The following is a 13925-nucleotide window of genomic DNA, read 5'->3' on the forward strand; positions in this document are numbered from 1 at the left end:
GTATGGCAGGTAAAGTGGCCAGATATATTATATGTTAAAGTGGGACAGTTCAAACTTAAAAAAAAGAAATGTGCCATTTATAGTGTTTATTACTACTGTTGCATTCAATCATAACAATTATTAAAATAATAAAATTAAACAACACTAATAATTATCATATTTTCAGTTGTACTTTTCACTGACGTAAATTAAAATAAAGGTATTAAAATATAACTATAGTCATATTTTGGGTAAAAATCGGATGAATAATGAATCAAACTCTGTTTTCACATTTGGATCTAAAAACTGTTTAATATAAACATTTTTTAATCTTTAATAATAATATCTATGTTCACTTTCCAAAAATGAATAAACAATGAATTATAATCAATAATCTAATTAATATTTTAACATCACTGTTAAACGTCACTAACCATATGCTACAGAACCTGCATATATGTATAGGTCAGCAGCTATTTCCAACTAAAACGAAGATGCTTATTTCCAGTATATATATAGCCAAAAAACCAGATAGTTTTGGTATAAAGTTTTGGTTGGCAGCTGACACAACTTCAGAATGGCTTTCCTTATTTGGGGAAAGATATGTTCCCAGCTAGTCAACCACTTTCTGAATATGTTGTCCTAAAACTAATGGGACCATGTTTGAATCAAGGTAGAAATGTAACCACTGATAACTATACCAGTTTTGAATTGGTAAAGTGGGAACTGTGAATTGTGCTTTTAAAGAAGTTCCAGCATCCATAAAAAAAGGAGACAGAATTATATTGCACTTCAATTTTCAAACTTGATGATTACACTTGGACAAATTATCAGACCAAAGCAAATAATGTCATAAATGTTGAGTACACTTTATACAAGTGTTGCTGTAAGTAATGATACAAAGAAGCCTGACACAGTATTATATTACAACTAAAGAAGGTACCAGGATTGATGGTTTAGAACAAAAAGCTAAAAAAAAAAAAAATTCAACAAAAGCAGGTTCACATAGATGGCCAGTTCACATATTTTATAATATATTAGATCTTGCAGTAATTAATGCTTGGATTATTTATAAAGAAGTGACATGGAAAGTTGTTTTTTTTTTTTTTTATGAAAACCCCAAACACGAAAGGTATCAAAACCTATAGTACTTAGTACCATGCATGGGTTGAAGGAGAAGTATGGGGGGTGGGGGGATGCCGGAAACTTTGCTCTAGAGACTAAACATGGGTTTCACCACTTCAAGCCTCCAATAAGCAAAGTGGTGGTATTTCACCGGTTGATTTTATATTGAATCTGGCTGAAGATCTCAAAAAAAGAATATACAGATTCACAGAAAGCAGCATCTCAAAATAAGCCTCCAGACCTGCATGAAGTACTCAAGATTCGGCCTAAACATTGCCTTGTACAGTGAGATAATCACTTCCTTATGCCTGTTAGCAAAGTTTCTGTGTATCAGGGTGGCCTACTAGTCGATCGCAGCTTTAATTTCAGTCAATCACAATGAATTTTAAATAAATGTATATATATAAACAGATTAGTCGAAATCTAAATATTGTTATTATGCACCTCACTATATACGCTTATTACAAATCCACTGAATCACTTGACTACTCTTGTCGCTGTGCAGCCCTAGGCTTGTCTAGTGAAAATGCACACAGTTACATTATGGAGAGCATATTGTATGCGTCGAATTATTTAGCTTACTTAATATTAATAACTGGACAGTACTTATATGTTTATTTAATAACCTTTGATTTAAAATTAATACTACAGAAAAGAGCAAACCGTATCATTTTCATCAAGAGTGGGAACTAGACTACTTTTTTGTAAGGATAAAAGAAAAATGTTTGATTCCGTGGCTATGCCCAAAAAAGGAAATTTAGAAAGGCACTTCAACTACACTAATTAGTAGTATTTCTCCATATAAATATCAATTGTTGACGATGTCAAAGGATCCCAAAGAAAGAAAAATTTCGATAATTTTGCAAATATGCAAGAGCATTTGCAAAAATATCCTGTTTTTGAATTTTATAGTGAGAAATATGTTTCTGAAATTGATTAAGTTGTGGATGATTTTGAAACCAGATTCAGTTATTTTAATACAATTGAAGACATTATTCAATATATTTCTTTATCCATTTAATGTCAACTTAGATACAAAGAAAAAATCGCTGAGATTTTTCAAACGGAGAAAATATTAAATGAAAATGAAATTATTACATTACAAAACGATGTCTTCCTAAAAGCCAGATCATCAGAAAAAGACTTGGAAATATGTTTGCCGTCTTTGTTTGTTTCAAATACAAAATGGCCGATTCACATAGACATGTGGAACCAAAACAGGAATTTAAAAGTTCACTGCATTTTTTGACATTTCGGTACTTCTCCTAAAATGAGGTCTCCGGACCTGTACAGAGTACTCTAGGTGTAGCCTGACCATTGCCTTGTACAATGGAATAATCACCTCCCTGTCCCTGCTAGCAAAATTCCTATATATCATTGACAAGACTCCGTGAGCTGCCCTGGCCACCCATCTGCACTGCTCAGCAAACTTCATATTTGGCTGCACAATTACCCTCAGGTCTTTTTCACTTTCTGCTTCCCTGTGTGTAGTATCACACAGTTGGTATATTTCTCTTGGGTTATTGCTACCCATATGCAGTACTTTGCCTTTGTCAACGTTAAACTTCAGTTGCCTCCACTTCTCAGCCCATTTTCATAACTTACCTAGATCCAGTTGAAGTAGCATACTGTCATTAACAACCTTGCCAACCTTTGTATCATCTGCAAACTTGGACATTAATCCTGATATACTTTCATCAATATTATTGATGAATACACAAAACAACAATGGGCCCAGCACCGAACCCTGGGGAACTACACTAATAACATTTGTCCACGAAGAGCAGTGTCCATTGATTACCACTCTCTGTAATTCAAGATTCAAGATTTCTAAGAGGTACAAGCTAAAGATTATAATGATTTATGCACCAACATCGAGCCATGATGATGAAGAGGTTGAAGAAATGTACACTGAAATTGAGTCTTCTAGATGAGCAGAAAACCCACTACACTATTATTATGGGGGACTTCAATGCTAAGGTTGGAAAAAGGCAAAACAGCGCAGAAAGAGCAACTATAGGAAATTTTGGAATTGGTGAAAGAAATAAAAGAGGTGAAAGACTTGTGGAATTTGCAGAATCTCAAGGACTGTCAGTAATGAACACTTTTTTCAAGAAAAGGGTGAACAGAAAGTGGACATGGAAGAGTCCAAATGGATTAACAACTAATGAAATCGACTTCATCCTCACTAACAGAAGATATATTGTGAATGATGTTACCGTCCTGAGTAAGGTAAATGTTGGAAGTGATCACAGAATGGTAAGATGTACACTTGATATAGATGTAGGAAAGGAAAGGAAAAAACTGACTCGAGTAAATAATACAAAGGTCTTTGAAATAACAGAGGAGGAGAAAAAGCAGTATGTACTGGAACTTAAGAACAAGTTTGAGCTTCTGCAGACTGCTCAGGACCAAGATATCGACGAGGAATATTACAACTTTCTGAAAGTGATAAAGCCCAAGAAACCTATAGGGAAACAGAAATCCAAAGAAGAAAAAATTAGTCAAGAAACACTTGTCATGATGAAACAAAGACGACAAATGAAGAGCAAGAAAATTGAGTATACTGAGTTATGCAAAGCCATTAGAAAGAGACTCAGAGAGGACATAAGATTTAACACAAGAAAAGTAGAACAGGCATTAAGGGAAAACAAAGGATTTAAATTAGCAGCCATGAGCAGTAATACAGAAAGACAAATGATACTGAAACTGAAGAATAGCGATGGTGTACTTATAAACAGCAGAGAAGGCATAATTCAAATAGCAGAAGACTACTATGGAGAATTATACAAGGAGCGAGGGAATGATACCAGCAGTGGGGAACATGGATTGCAAAGTAGCAACACATACGACATACCCGATATTCTTCCTGATGAGGTAGAACATGCATTGAAGAAAATGAAGAATCGGAAAGCCCCGGGGGAAGATGAAGTTACTGTAGAGTTGTTAAAATTGGGAGGAAGAGACATAACACAAAAACTGGCAAGGCTCTTCACAAAGTGCATTAGAAAAGGTGTGATGCCTAAGCAGTGGAATAATGCAATCATAGTTTTGCTGCATAAGAAAGGAGATAAATCAGAAATTGGAAATTATAGACTAATTAGCTTGTTATCCCATATCTACAAGTTGTTCACAAGGGTCATTACTAACAGATTAGAAAGAATACTTGATGAGAATCAACCGAAAGAGCAAGCTGGCGTTAGGACAGGATTCTCAACTATGGATCACCTTCATGTAATATCACAGCTAATGGAGAAAGCAAATGAATATAAAACACCATTATGCCTAGCATTTGTGGATTATGAAAAGGCGTTTGACTCCATACAGCATAAGGCAATGTTTCGGGCAATGGAAAGACAAGGCATAGATACTCCATATATTATGATTTTGAAGAAAATATATGAGAGTGCTACATCCTTTATTAGACTAGACAAAGACAGTAGCAAATTTAAAATCGAGAAAGGAGTTCGACAAGGAGACACAATATCTCCGAAGCTGTTTACTGCTGCCCTTGAGGAAGCTTTCAGAAGATTAGACTGGTCGCAGAAAGGAGTCAGTGTGAACGGTGAGTACCTAAACCATTTACGATTTGCAGATGACATTGTGGTCATAAGCTACGATCCCAAAGAATTAGAGGAAAATCTTAATCAGTTATGCAGAGTTAGTAAGGATTTTGGACTAAAGATGAATATGGCTAAAACAAAAGTAATGATGAACAAGTATGCCACGGAAAGGGAAATAATGATTGAAGGAGCAGTAATTGAAAAGGTGGAGTCATATACTTATCTGGGACAAGTTATTAGCTGTAATAATGATAAATGGCTGGAAGTCAAGAGAAGAATAAATTTTGGATGGATAGCATTCAGAAAATATAGTCACATACTGAAGAGCAATATCCCAGCATGACTTATGGAAGTGAAACTTGGGCACTCACCAAAAGAATGGAAGAGAAGCTAAGAACTACACAGCGAAGAATGGAACGAATTATATTGGGAATCAGGCTGTTAGATAAGAAGAGAAACTCATGGATTAGGCAGCAAACTCAAGTAAAGGACATTCTTATCAAAACTAAAGAACTAAAAATGGTCTTGGGCAGGACACATAGCTCAAAGACATGATGACAGATAGACTAAGAAAATAACAGAATGGTACCCAAGAGGAGCTAGAAGAAAACCTGGAAGACAAAGGCGGAGATGAATAGATGAAATTCGTGAGTTTTTGAGTAGTAAATGGATGGCCAGTGCTCAAAACAGAAGGAACTGGAAAGTTGCTGGAGATGCCTTCATCCTGCAGTGGATTGAAAATGGCTGATGATGATGATGATCTCAATTATGCCTGTTTGTAGTTCATAATTGCTAATCATTTAAGTGATTTGTCATAATCAAATAAATTGATCATAATGATCATTACCATTTTTATTAATGGTTTTTTCAGAATAATTTCTATACCTATTTCTCCCAGATAGGTAATGTAATGAACTATAAACAGTAAACTATTTCAGACATGTTTCAGTAGCATAGATTTCTCTTTTATTGTGTCATATTTACATAATACACAATTTCATTTTGGATAAGATTTTTGCATTTGGGAATAATTAATTATTTCTTTTTTTTTTTTTTTTACAGATATAAAGTAACTATAATAAAGTAACGGTAGAATGGTGGTTCAGAGAAATTACATTTGTGTTGTGGTCTAAGTATGCTGGTTGTGCATACTTAGATCTTTATGCTAAACATGTACTTTTAATGTCTTTGGAATATCAAAAGTTGTTGCTTAGCTTGCTCTGTTCTTCAGTGGAAGTTTGCCTTGGATGTGTAATGAAATCTATGGCAACAGTTATAGCGACAATTTTCAAGATAATATAAGTTGGTTATGTGTGAATAGGTTGACGTAGGGGCAGGATTTGCATAGTGTTAATACAGAAGCTGAGAGTCAGTCAAATGCTAATAAATTAATACGTTTAAATATTTAAGTTATAATTTAAAATAATTTATATATTGTCTTTTTTTTTTTAGGCTGTTGCTGCAGCTCGACCATTGGTCACTGTTTATAGTGAGAAGAATGAACCATCGGGTAACACAGTATCTTTGCCTGCTGTGTTTAGAGCTCCCATTCGACCTGATATTGTTAATTTTGTGCACATGAATATGGCCAAAAATCGGCGTCATCCTTATGCTGTATCTAAAGAAGCTGGTAACTATTTCAAAATTTTGAAAGTAATCAAGCTACAAAAGTTTTAATACTTATGGAATTTTACCTGCACTCCCATTAATTATTAACACATTCACATTGGTGCAACCTATTAGCGAATTGCTCAGTGACTGTTCATTGGGCAGAATGAGCTACTTCTGGGTCACCAGGTGCTGCAATGTATTCTTGTGCCTGCTTTACTGGTGTGTCTGAAGAAATATTTTTCACACTCCACCTTACATACAAGCTGTAATTTATGTAAGAAGCACAATAGTAAAGTATTTGAATATTTTATTAGGAAACTACTACCTTGCTTAGTAACTACTTATCAGATAAAGCAACCCAATGGTGGATCATTCAGAATTACAGAAATTCATTTGAATGTGACTGAATTTTCCACCTGTGCTTCATACTTCAATTACAGTATATTTAATAATATACTAATAGTCTTAGAATTATAAAATTACATTTCAAAATTTATCTATATTATTTTTAAAAAAATTATACTGTTTGTGAATAAAGGAAGCATTTTTTTTTTTCTGTCATCAGCTGCTGTAGTATTCATAAGTGACGTCTCTTTTCGTGTTGAGTGCAAAAGCACTTGTTGGCTTTCGATCGACTGCTCTTTCCTCCCCCCATCCTAGCTGATTTTTCTGACATTCTGTATCCTTGCTAACCCACCCTTTTTTTTTTTTTTTTTTTTTTTTTCAGAAAGCATTTCTATCAAAAGCTGTTTTGCAATAGCTTCTTGAAATTTAAAATTGGAAATTATCAGCTTTGAATTGGAGCTGAACTTTTTATCACAATATCAGGAATACCGTTTGTATCTTTCAGCATCCTGTGGACACTTACAAATATATCTCAGTAGCATAGATTTCTCTTTTATTGTGTCAGATTTACATAATTTACATAATACACAATTTCATTTTGGATAAGGTTATATGTTTTGATTTACATAATATTACTCAGGAATGTGTTTTGTAAGTGTTCTGTAAATACCTATATTGTGAGGCGAAAAGTGTTCTGTGACTAAAAAAGTTTGGAAAACGCTGCATTACACAAATATTGTAAGTGTATCCTTCTGGGTAAACAGAGCTTGTATACTTTGACACCATACCTGTGGGTTTTGTTTAAAAGGTATTTCTAAAACAGCCTGCCACACCGTGGAACCATACTTTTCATCTATCACATTTTTCCTGGAAAAGAAAAAAAACTTTTCGAAAGTTTGATTAGTTTCACTAACAGCTCACTGATTTTTAATATCTGATCATCACTTTCAATGGCATTATCATGAAAGTAAAAAATCTGTCTCTAGGCACTGCCTCTTTGATAAAAGAGTATACTTGTTTTTTGTCCAGTAGAGGCAAATTTCTGGGGCATGCCAAAAGAATCTGTTTATTTCTTCTTTAGTTGTGAATTTCCATTTCATTGACTTCTTATTTCTGTGACAAGTAGGCAAGCATAGATCTGTGCAACGTTTCATTTCTTTCACAATAAAATCTGTAACATCATTGGTAATGGGTGAACAATAAATTGTGAAGGGATTATCGGTAGGACTAGTTTGGCATTGCCAGCAAATTCTTGTAATGTCACTTTGATGAGATGCATTACGTAGATCATCCCACCGTTAACATCCTTGAATTTTGTCACCAAATGCCTCACAAATTTCATTGGTGTGTGTCTTTATCTTCAGTTGTGCAACTACTTTCAAAAGTAAATCGGAATAATCTTCTATATGTAATGTTTCAATAAGTACAGAATACTTATTGCAAACACTAAGTGACATGCTTTCCCATATTCTCCTGACAAATATATGTGATTGGTTTGGGGAAAGGGTTTCCTGCATACTCTGAGCGATCTTATTGGCCAGTTACGTTTTAGTAGATCTGAGTACAAGGCTTTGATAAGCTAGTAGGGTTCAGAGTTGTTTATTTTCAGGGTGAGAGTTCAAAATTGCCGTGAGTGACTTTTTTTTATTATTTTTTTTTATTATTATTGGCCAGGTGCTAAATGTGGCCGAGAATCTGCATTGTTCCTTTCCTTTTCATATGTAGCTGTTGATATACTCAAAGTGCTATATTCTAAAGGCACAATCGTATTCACAATCGTGTGAGTGCATTTTTGGTTCTGGAGATATTTTTGTATAGATATGTGGCTGAGCTGGCACAAGTTGAGCAGTTTCTAGGAGTCTACAGGACCATACTAAAATATAATTTAGTTTGTTTGCAAGCTGTCATTACATTTCCTATCTTATAACAAGTTGTATTTGGTATATGAGTATTGATTGGAAAATTCAGTGGCATCATCCTGCACATTTTATATCAACTGTATTTGATAGAAATATTGAATTATTACATGGGGACAGTTATTATTTTCTTTCAAAGATTGTTCTTGTGTACAGGTATCTGCCCTGATTGAACATAACTTTTATAGATTACTAAATTGCTTTTTTATATCTTCTTATTGTGCAAAAAATTAACACATATCATGTTTTCCTAAAAATATTTATCATATTTTCATATTGTTTATGCAGCACATAAAAGATAAGCAGACACTGGGAGATCACTCTCTTGCTTATTATATCAGTGACATCAGGCAGAGTGTTCACTGGTGGATTGCTACAGTTTTTGATATAAATTCTCTAATTATTCATCACTACATATTGCAAGAAACAACTTCTGAAATTTTCCTTTTACTTTCTGAACGGTGTGAGAGAACTGATCATAATATCAAATGTGCCATTTTATCAGTGGTAGTATCTGGCTGAGCATGTGTGATGTAAAGCCTGGCATGAACATGTTAAAATGCTTACTGCTTTACTATATTCTTTTAAAGTTATATTAAAATATTATAAACATTAATGCTCCTGGTTTTTATTGATATTAGTGTCCGTTTAAATTAAACTTTTTAGGTGCTATATGAGACAGCATATTGCATGAGGCTTGTTGTACATGAACTGCTAAACTAACTTTAAACAGTTCTAATTAAATGATCAGCAGATTTTTATGGGTCAAATTCTTACATTATGCTCCTCTCCCTTTGAGTTTTAAAATTACATCAAAAGAGTGGTGCAGCTTATGAACCATCAATTGGGAAAGATGTTACCAGTCAGTGGCTGGATGAGAATTGACTCAAATGTGGGGAGAAATTTTTCTTTGATGGGGCAAAGAACTGGGAATTAACTGCATGCTTAACTTTGTTCATGGCTAAGAATAGAAAACTGTATAAAAGGAATGAATCCATAATTCTTTTATGAGCTCTGGAAATGCAGGCTCTGGTTACAGTTTTTCAAACATGGAAACTAATGGATCTAATATTAACTATAGAATTTTTTATTCCTTTGCTGCAAATTTATGGAGAATTAAGGACAAACAAAATAATTAGGACCACAAGTTTTGCCTCCTGTCCATTGATGCTTATGTGCCACTGTTACACCTCGGTGATTCCAGTTGGTGTACATTGTATTCAATAATAGTTGATCCTCTCTTTCTCTCTCAGCTACAGCTGAGAGATTTGTTCAGCTGGAATAGCTCATCACAACATACCTTACGGGTATTGTCATGCTATTATCACTCTTATAATATATTAATAGTTCAATTCACACTTATTTGTATATAGTATTGTAATGGTAATAAGAGCTCTGAGAATGGAAATTAATATTTGTAAACTGTAGAATACAAAAACAGTAGAATTTTCAATTATAGATTAATGATCAAGCAGTAGACTATTCAAAAGAGAAATTAGGTTAAGTAATAATACCTCTTTTATAAACACACTCCACGCTTTATCCTGAATTGGGGTTTACAGTTTCACTTCTTTCCTGCAAGAACATGCATCAGCTAGCCAACAAACATTCATGTTCAACTCCAACATTGCCAAACAAATTCTCCTTCATTTGTACCTTCTACTTCTGTTCTTTGGAACAAGTCTTTTCCAGGCGTCTCCGTAGCCAGGTAGGCAGGAGGAGCAGTGCGTAGCACACGCTTCTTGATTGGACCAGGGTTCGAGCCCGTGAACGCCAAATACAGAGGATGCGGAAAGGTCAGGGAATGACCACCGCATATCCCCAGAGCAATAGGACCTTAGTTGCTAATGCTCCTAAAAAAAAAAAAAAAACCAAAGAACAACAAACAAACAAGTCTTTTCCTGTAATGCTAGAGCCTTCTGTTTGGAATTACTAAAGGAAATGGATTATAATTCTGATTACACTTTTCTTGCTCATTTATCAATGATTTTTCTTCACCTTGAGAGTTGATTTATTTGTAAAAATATTTTTATCCTTTATTGGAACACTTGTATTTGTAAATAATATCAATGTAATTGTTATTTGTCCTGTTAAGTGATGGCATCTAGTAATGCCTTCAATTCTAACATCTAACAAGAAGAGGGATTCGCTTTATTAAGTGTTAAGATGTAAGATGTAGTGATATGACTTACATTTGGGGGGAAAAGATGCAAAGCTATATAAACATTTAAGTTTCTGCAATTCTGAAGAGTGGATCTGGTCCACAAAACTGTTGGAAATAACACATTAAGTTCATAATAGTTACACTTTCTTTGTAGGCCATCAGACATCAGCAGAATCCTGGGGAACCGGAAGAGCTGTCGCTCGTATTCCTCGTGTTAGAGGTGGTGGTACTCACCGTTCTGGACAGGGTGCCTTTGGCAATATGTGTCGTGGAGGTCGAATGTTTGCTCCAACCAAGACCTGGCGCAGATGGCACCGTAAAATTAATATCAATCAGCGTCGTTATGCTGTTTGCTCTGCTATTGCAGCAACTGGTATACCAGCACTTGTAATGTCAAAAGGTATTTGGTTTTTATAATTTCCTTAGGAATACTGTATAAATTGTAGTTAATATAAAAGTTGCATGCTTTAGTAACCACTGACAAATATATATTTGTTGAACGCTGCTATTTTTAAGTAATTAATTGGAAGTCATGATTGACAGAGTTCAGAAACGTTGGGTTGCCATAAAAGAATGCTTGTTTTTAATTTAAATATTTATTAAATGCTATAAAAAATTTATTGTCCGAAAAACAGGCAAACCAGCAATCGCTGGGACATTCTACCTGTAATGGATCTAGATAATCCAAATCCCCTCCTGTCTCCAAGCTACACTGCTTTTAAAAGTCAGTTGTCGGTGGCAATGGCTTATATTAGGACAAATATGGTAAATTCTATAAGATCAACCAATGGTTTGTTCAAATTTTATGGAGGAATAGGTCATTGAACCGAGGTGAAAATGGTAGGAAAGTTTCAGCCTCCTTAATGAAGTGAAAGAATTTTTCTATATCAGTGGTTGCATCCCAGTTTGTTGGAATGTGGGCTTGCACTGCATCTGACAGGTGGCAAACTGTTTTTTATTTGTGGAAAAGATTTTTGGGCTTTGAATCTGCTTGCACTATATTAGTATATCTTTACTTAAGATTTCCTTACTGTATCTAAATTTTTATTTTTTTAATAGGAAAATTAATATTTAAAAAATGCTGTGCATTTTAAACATTTTTAAAGAATAAAAATCTTACTTCTGTTGAAGGCCAAAAAAAAAAGGTTACAGCCATAAAATATAAACAACATGAAGCTAATAGTTTCTTCCATTTTCCATTGCAGAAAACTATTAAGAGTATGAAAGTTCAAAATCGCATTTCAAATCGACATATTTTTGCTTATATCCTATGGAGCTGACATAATCAGTAACTTTTATTTATTATTTTTTTTAAAAATGGTTTAATAAAATATAAATGTAAAACTGTTAAGCCACTTTGATTTTAGAATTGATAAAATTGTTATGTGCAAAAACTCAATTTCATTGCACATATTCCTGCTTGTATATATGAGGTGCTAACCAAAAGTTCCCAAAATGTATTTATAAAATAGACTCGCCCTGGGTCTTATTCATTACTATCACCTTTGAGGTAGTCCCATTGAGAGCATAAACACCAATCCCAGTGCTTCTCCCATGATTTGAATGTGTCCTGAAAGTCCTTCATCGTAGTGTTCAGCACCGCCTGCAATTCGATTTGGATATCCTCTGTGCTGTCAAATCTGCGACCCTTCAGCTTTATTTTCATTCTTGAGAAGAGGAAGAAGTCGCATGGGGCTAAGTCTGTGAATAAGGGGGTAGGAACGATTCTCACATTTTTGGATGCCAGAAACTGCACCAGAGCGAGAGGTGTGTGGGCCGACGCATTATCATGATGAAGGATCCAGTTCTTTGTGCACCACTTCTCTGGACATTTCCTAATGACGGCTTCCCTTAACTGCCTCAGGACATTGCAGTAGAACTTTGCATTGCCAGTGTGGCCGGGAGGAACGAATTCCTTGTGGATAATCCCATCAATGTCCAAAAAACAGATCAGCAAGGACTTCACATTGCTCCCCACTTCTTGGGCTTTCTTTTCTGTCCCATATATTGAACAGTGGCACAAACAGCTTAACAGATTCTTTAAAGATACTGAATTTAAAATTGTGGCCAAGCCAATACGAAAATTACACACTATACCGAACAATCGCTCAGTCCTTCCCTCGTTCGCAACACAAATTAACGACCTGGTATACAACATTTCTTACAGTGATTGCGACTCGTCTTACCAAGGTTCAATGCGTTTTTCTTTGAATATTCATGTTAATCAACCTGCAGCGTCAGAATTAGCCTTTTGCACCGTTAACGAAAAACATACTTTTTTATTTAACGAGGCCAAAATACTTAGTGTCCAACGTAATTATATGCGACTATTAATTGCAGAAACCGTAGAAATGAAATTACACAAAAATTCTGTTAGTGTTCGTCGTCCATATCTCATCTCCAATTCATGGGCGTAAAAGCGCATGTGTGAAGACAAATAATCCCTATTTGAGTTTCATACTCACCCCTATTTGGTAATTTTCATTCCTGTGATCACGACATACGGTCGAAAAGCATTGTCAGCTTCGGGGAGGAAAATCGTTTTTTAATTGCGTTGAATTGATTTTTAATTATTTTTTTAAATTAATTGTTACTCTAATGTAAGTTTTTCATTTTAATTTCTGGGAAGTGTCATACGGAAGTGTTCTATGTAGTATATTGAGGTAAACTTCTTATTATTTTACAAATATTGATATCAACGTAGAATGTATTGAGCATTACACAGCTCTGGTTCATACTATCTAATAAAACAGAAAGGAATGTAACAAGCAGTGAAGTATAAAGCACACGCATGCACACATTTACATTACTATTTCATACACTATTATCTCTTAGCATATAGCTGAGTTGCATTATATCTGGTTTAAATAGAAAGTAAAATTGAAAAACAATTCGCACACTTGCATAGTAGGCTATTTTATTTATACTCTAAATCACTGGTCCCCCAACCTTATGACCTGCAGGTCACTATTTGTTGACCCACTTGAGAAATTTTAGTTTCTTTCTAAAAATCAAATTATGTAACATTATATTGTTATAGTAGTTTGCAAATTTGTATGCATTAGATGATGCTTTTTTTTTTCTAAATTTTATTAGATAATTTACCCATATAAAAAACTAATTTGTTTTTTATAATCAACTTCAATAATATAATATAAGGATTGTTAACTGTACAGATAAAAATTTGTTTAAATTTTAATACTGACCCATTAGATGACAAAG

The 13925-nt window shown here is 34.3% G+C and overlaps 1 protein-coding gene across 1 annotated transcript in view; it reads left to right on the forward strand.

Moving 5' to 3' along the window:
- Positions 1-13925, forward strand: part of RpL4 (ribosomal protein L4) — a 77020-nt gene that overhangs the window by 19069 nt on the left and 44026 nt on the right. The window contains exons 2-3 of the mRNA XM_090389389.1: positions 6120-6297; positions 10858-11103. Coding sequence (XP_090245515.1) covers positions 6120-6297; positions 10858-11103 — 424 coding nt within the window. The remainder of the gene's footprint in view (positions 1-6119; positions 6298-10857; positions 11104-13925) is intronic.

The sequence above is a fragment of the Mastigoproctus giganteus genome, unplaced genomic scaffold (assembly GCF_048544385.1).
Source record: "Mastigoproctus giganteus isolate SK-2022 unplaced genomic scaffold, ASM4854438v1 scaffold_15, whole genome shotgun sequence".
Lineage (NCBI taxonomy): Eukaryota > Metazoa > Arthropoda > Arachnida > Uropygi > Thelyphonidae > Mastigoproctus > Mastigoproctus giganteus.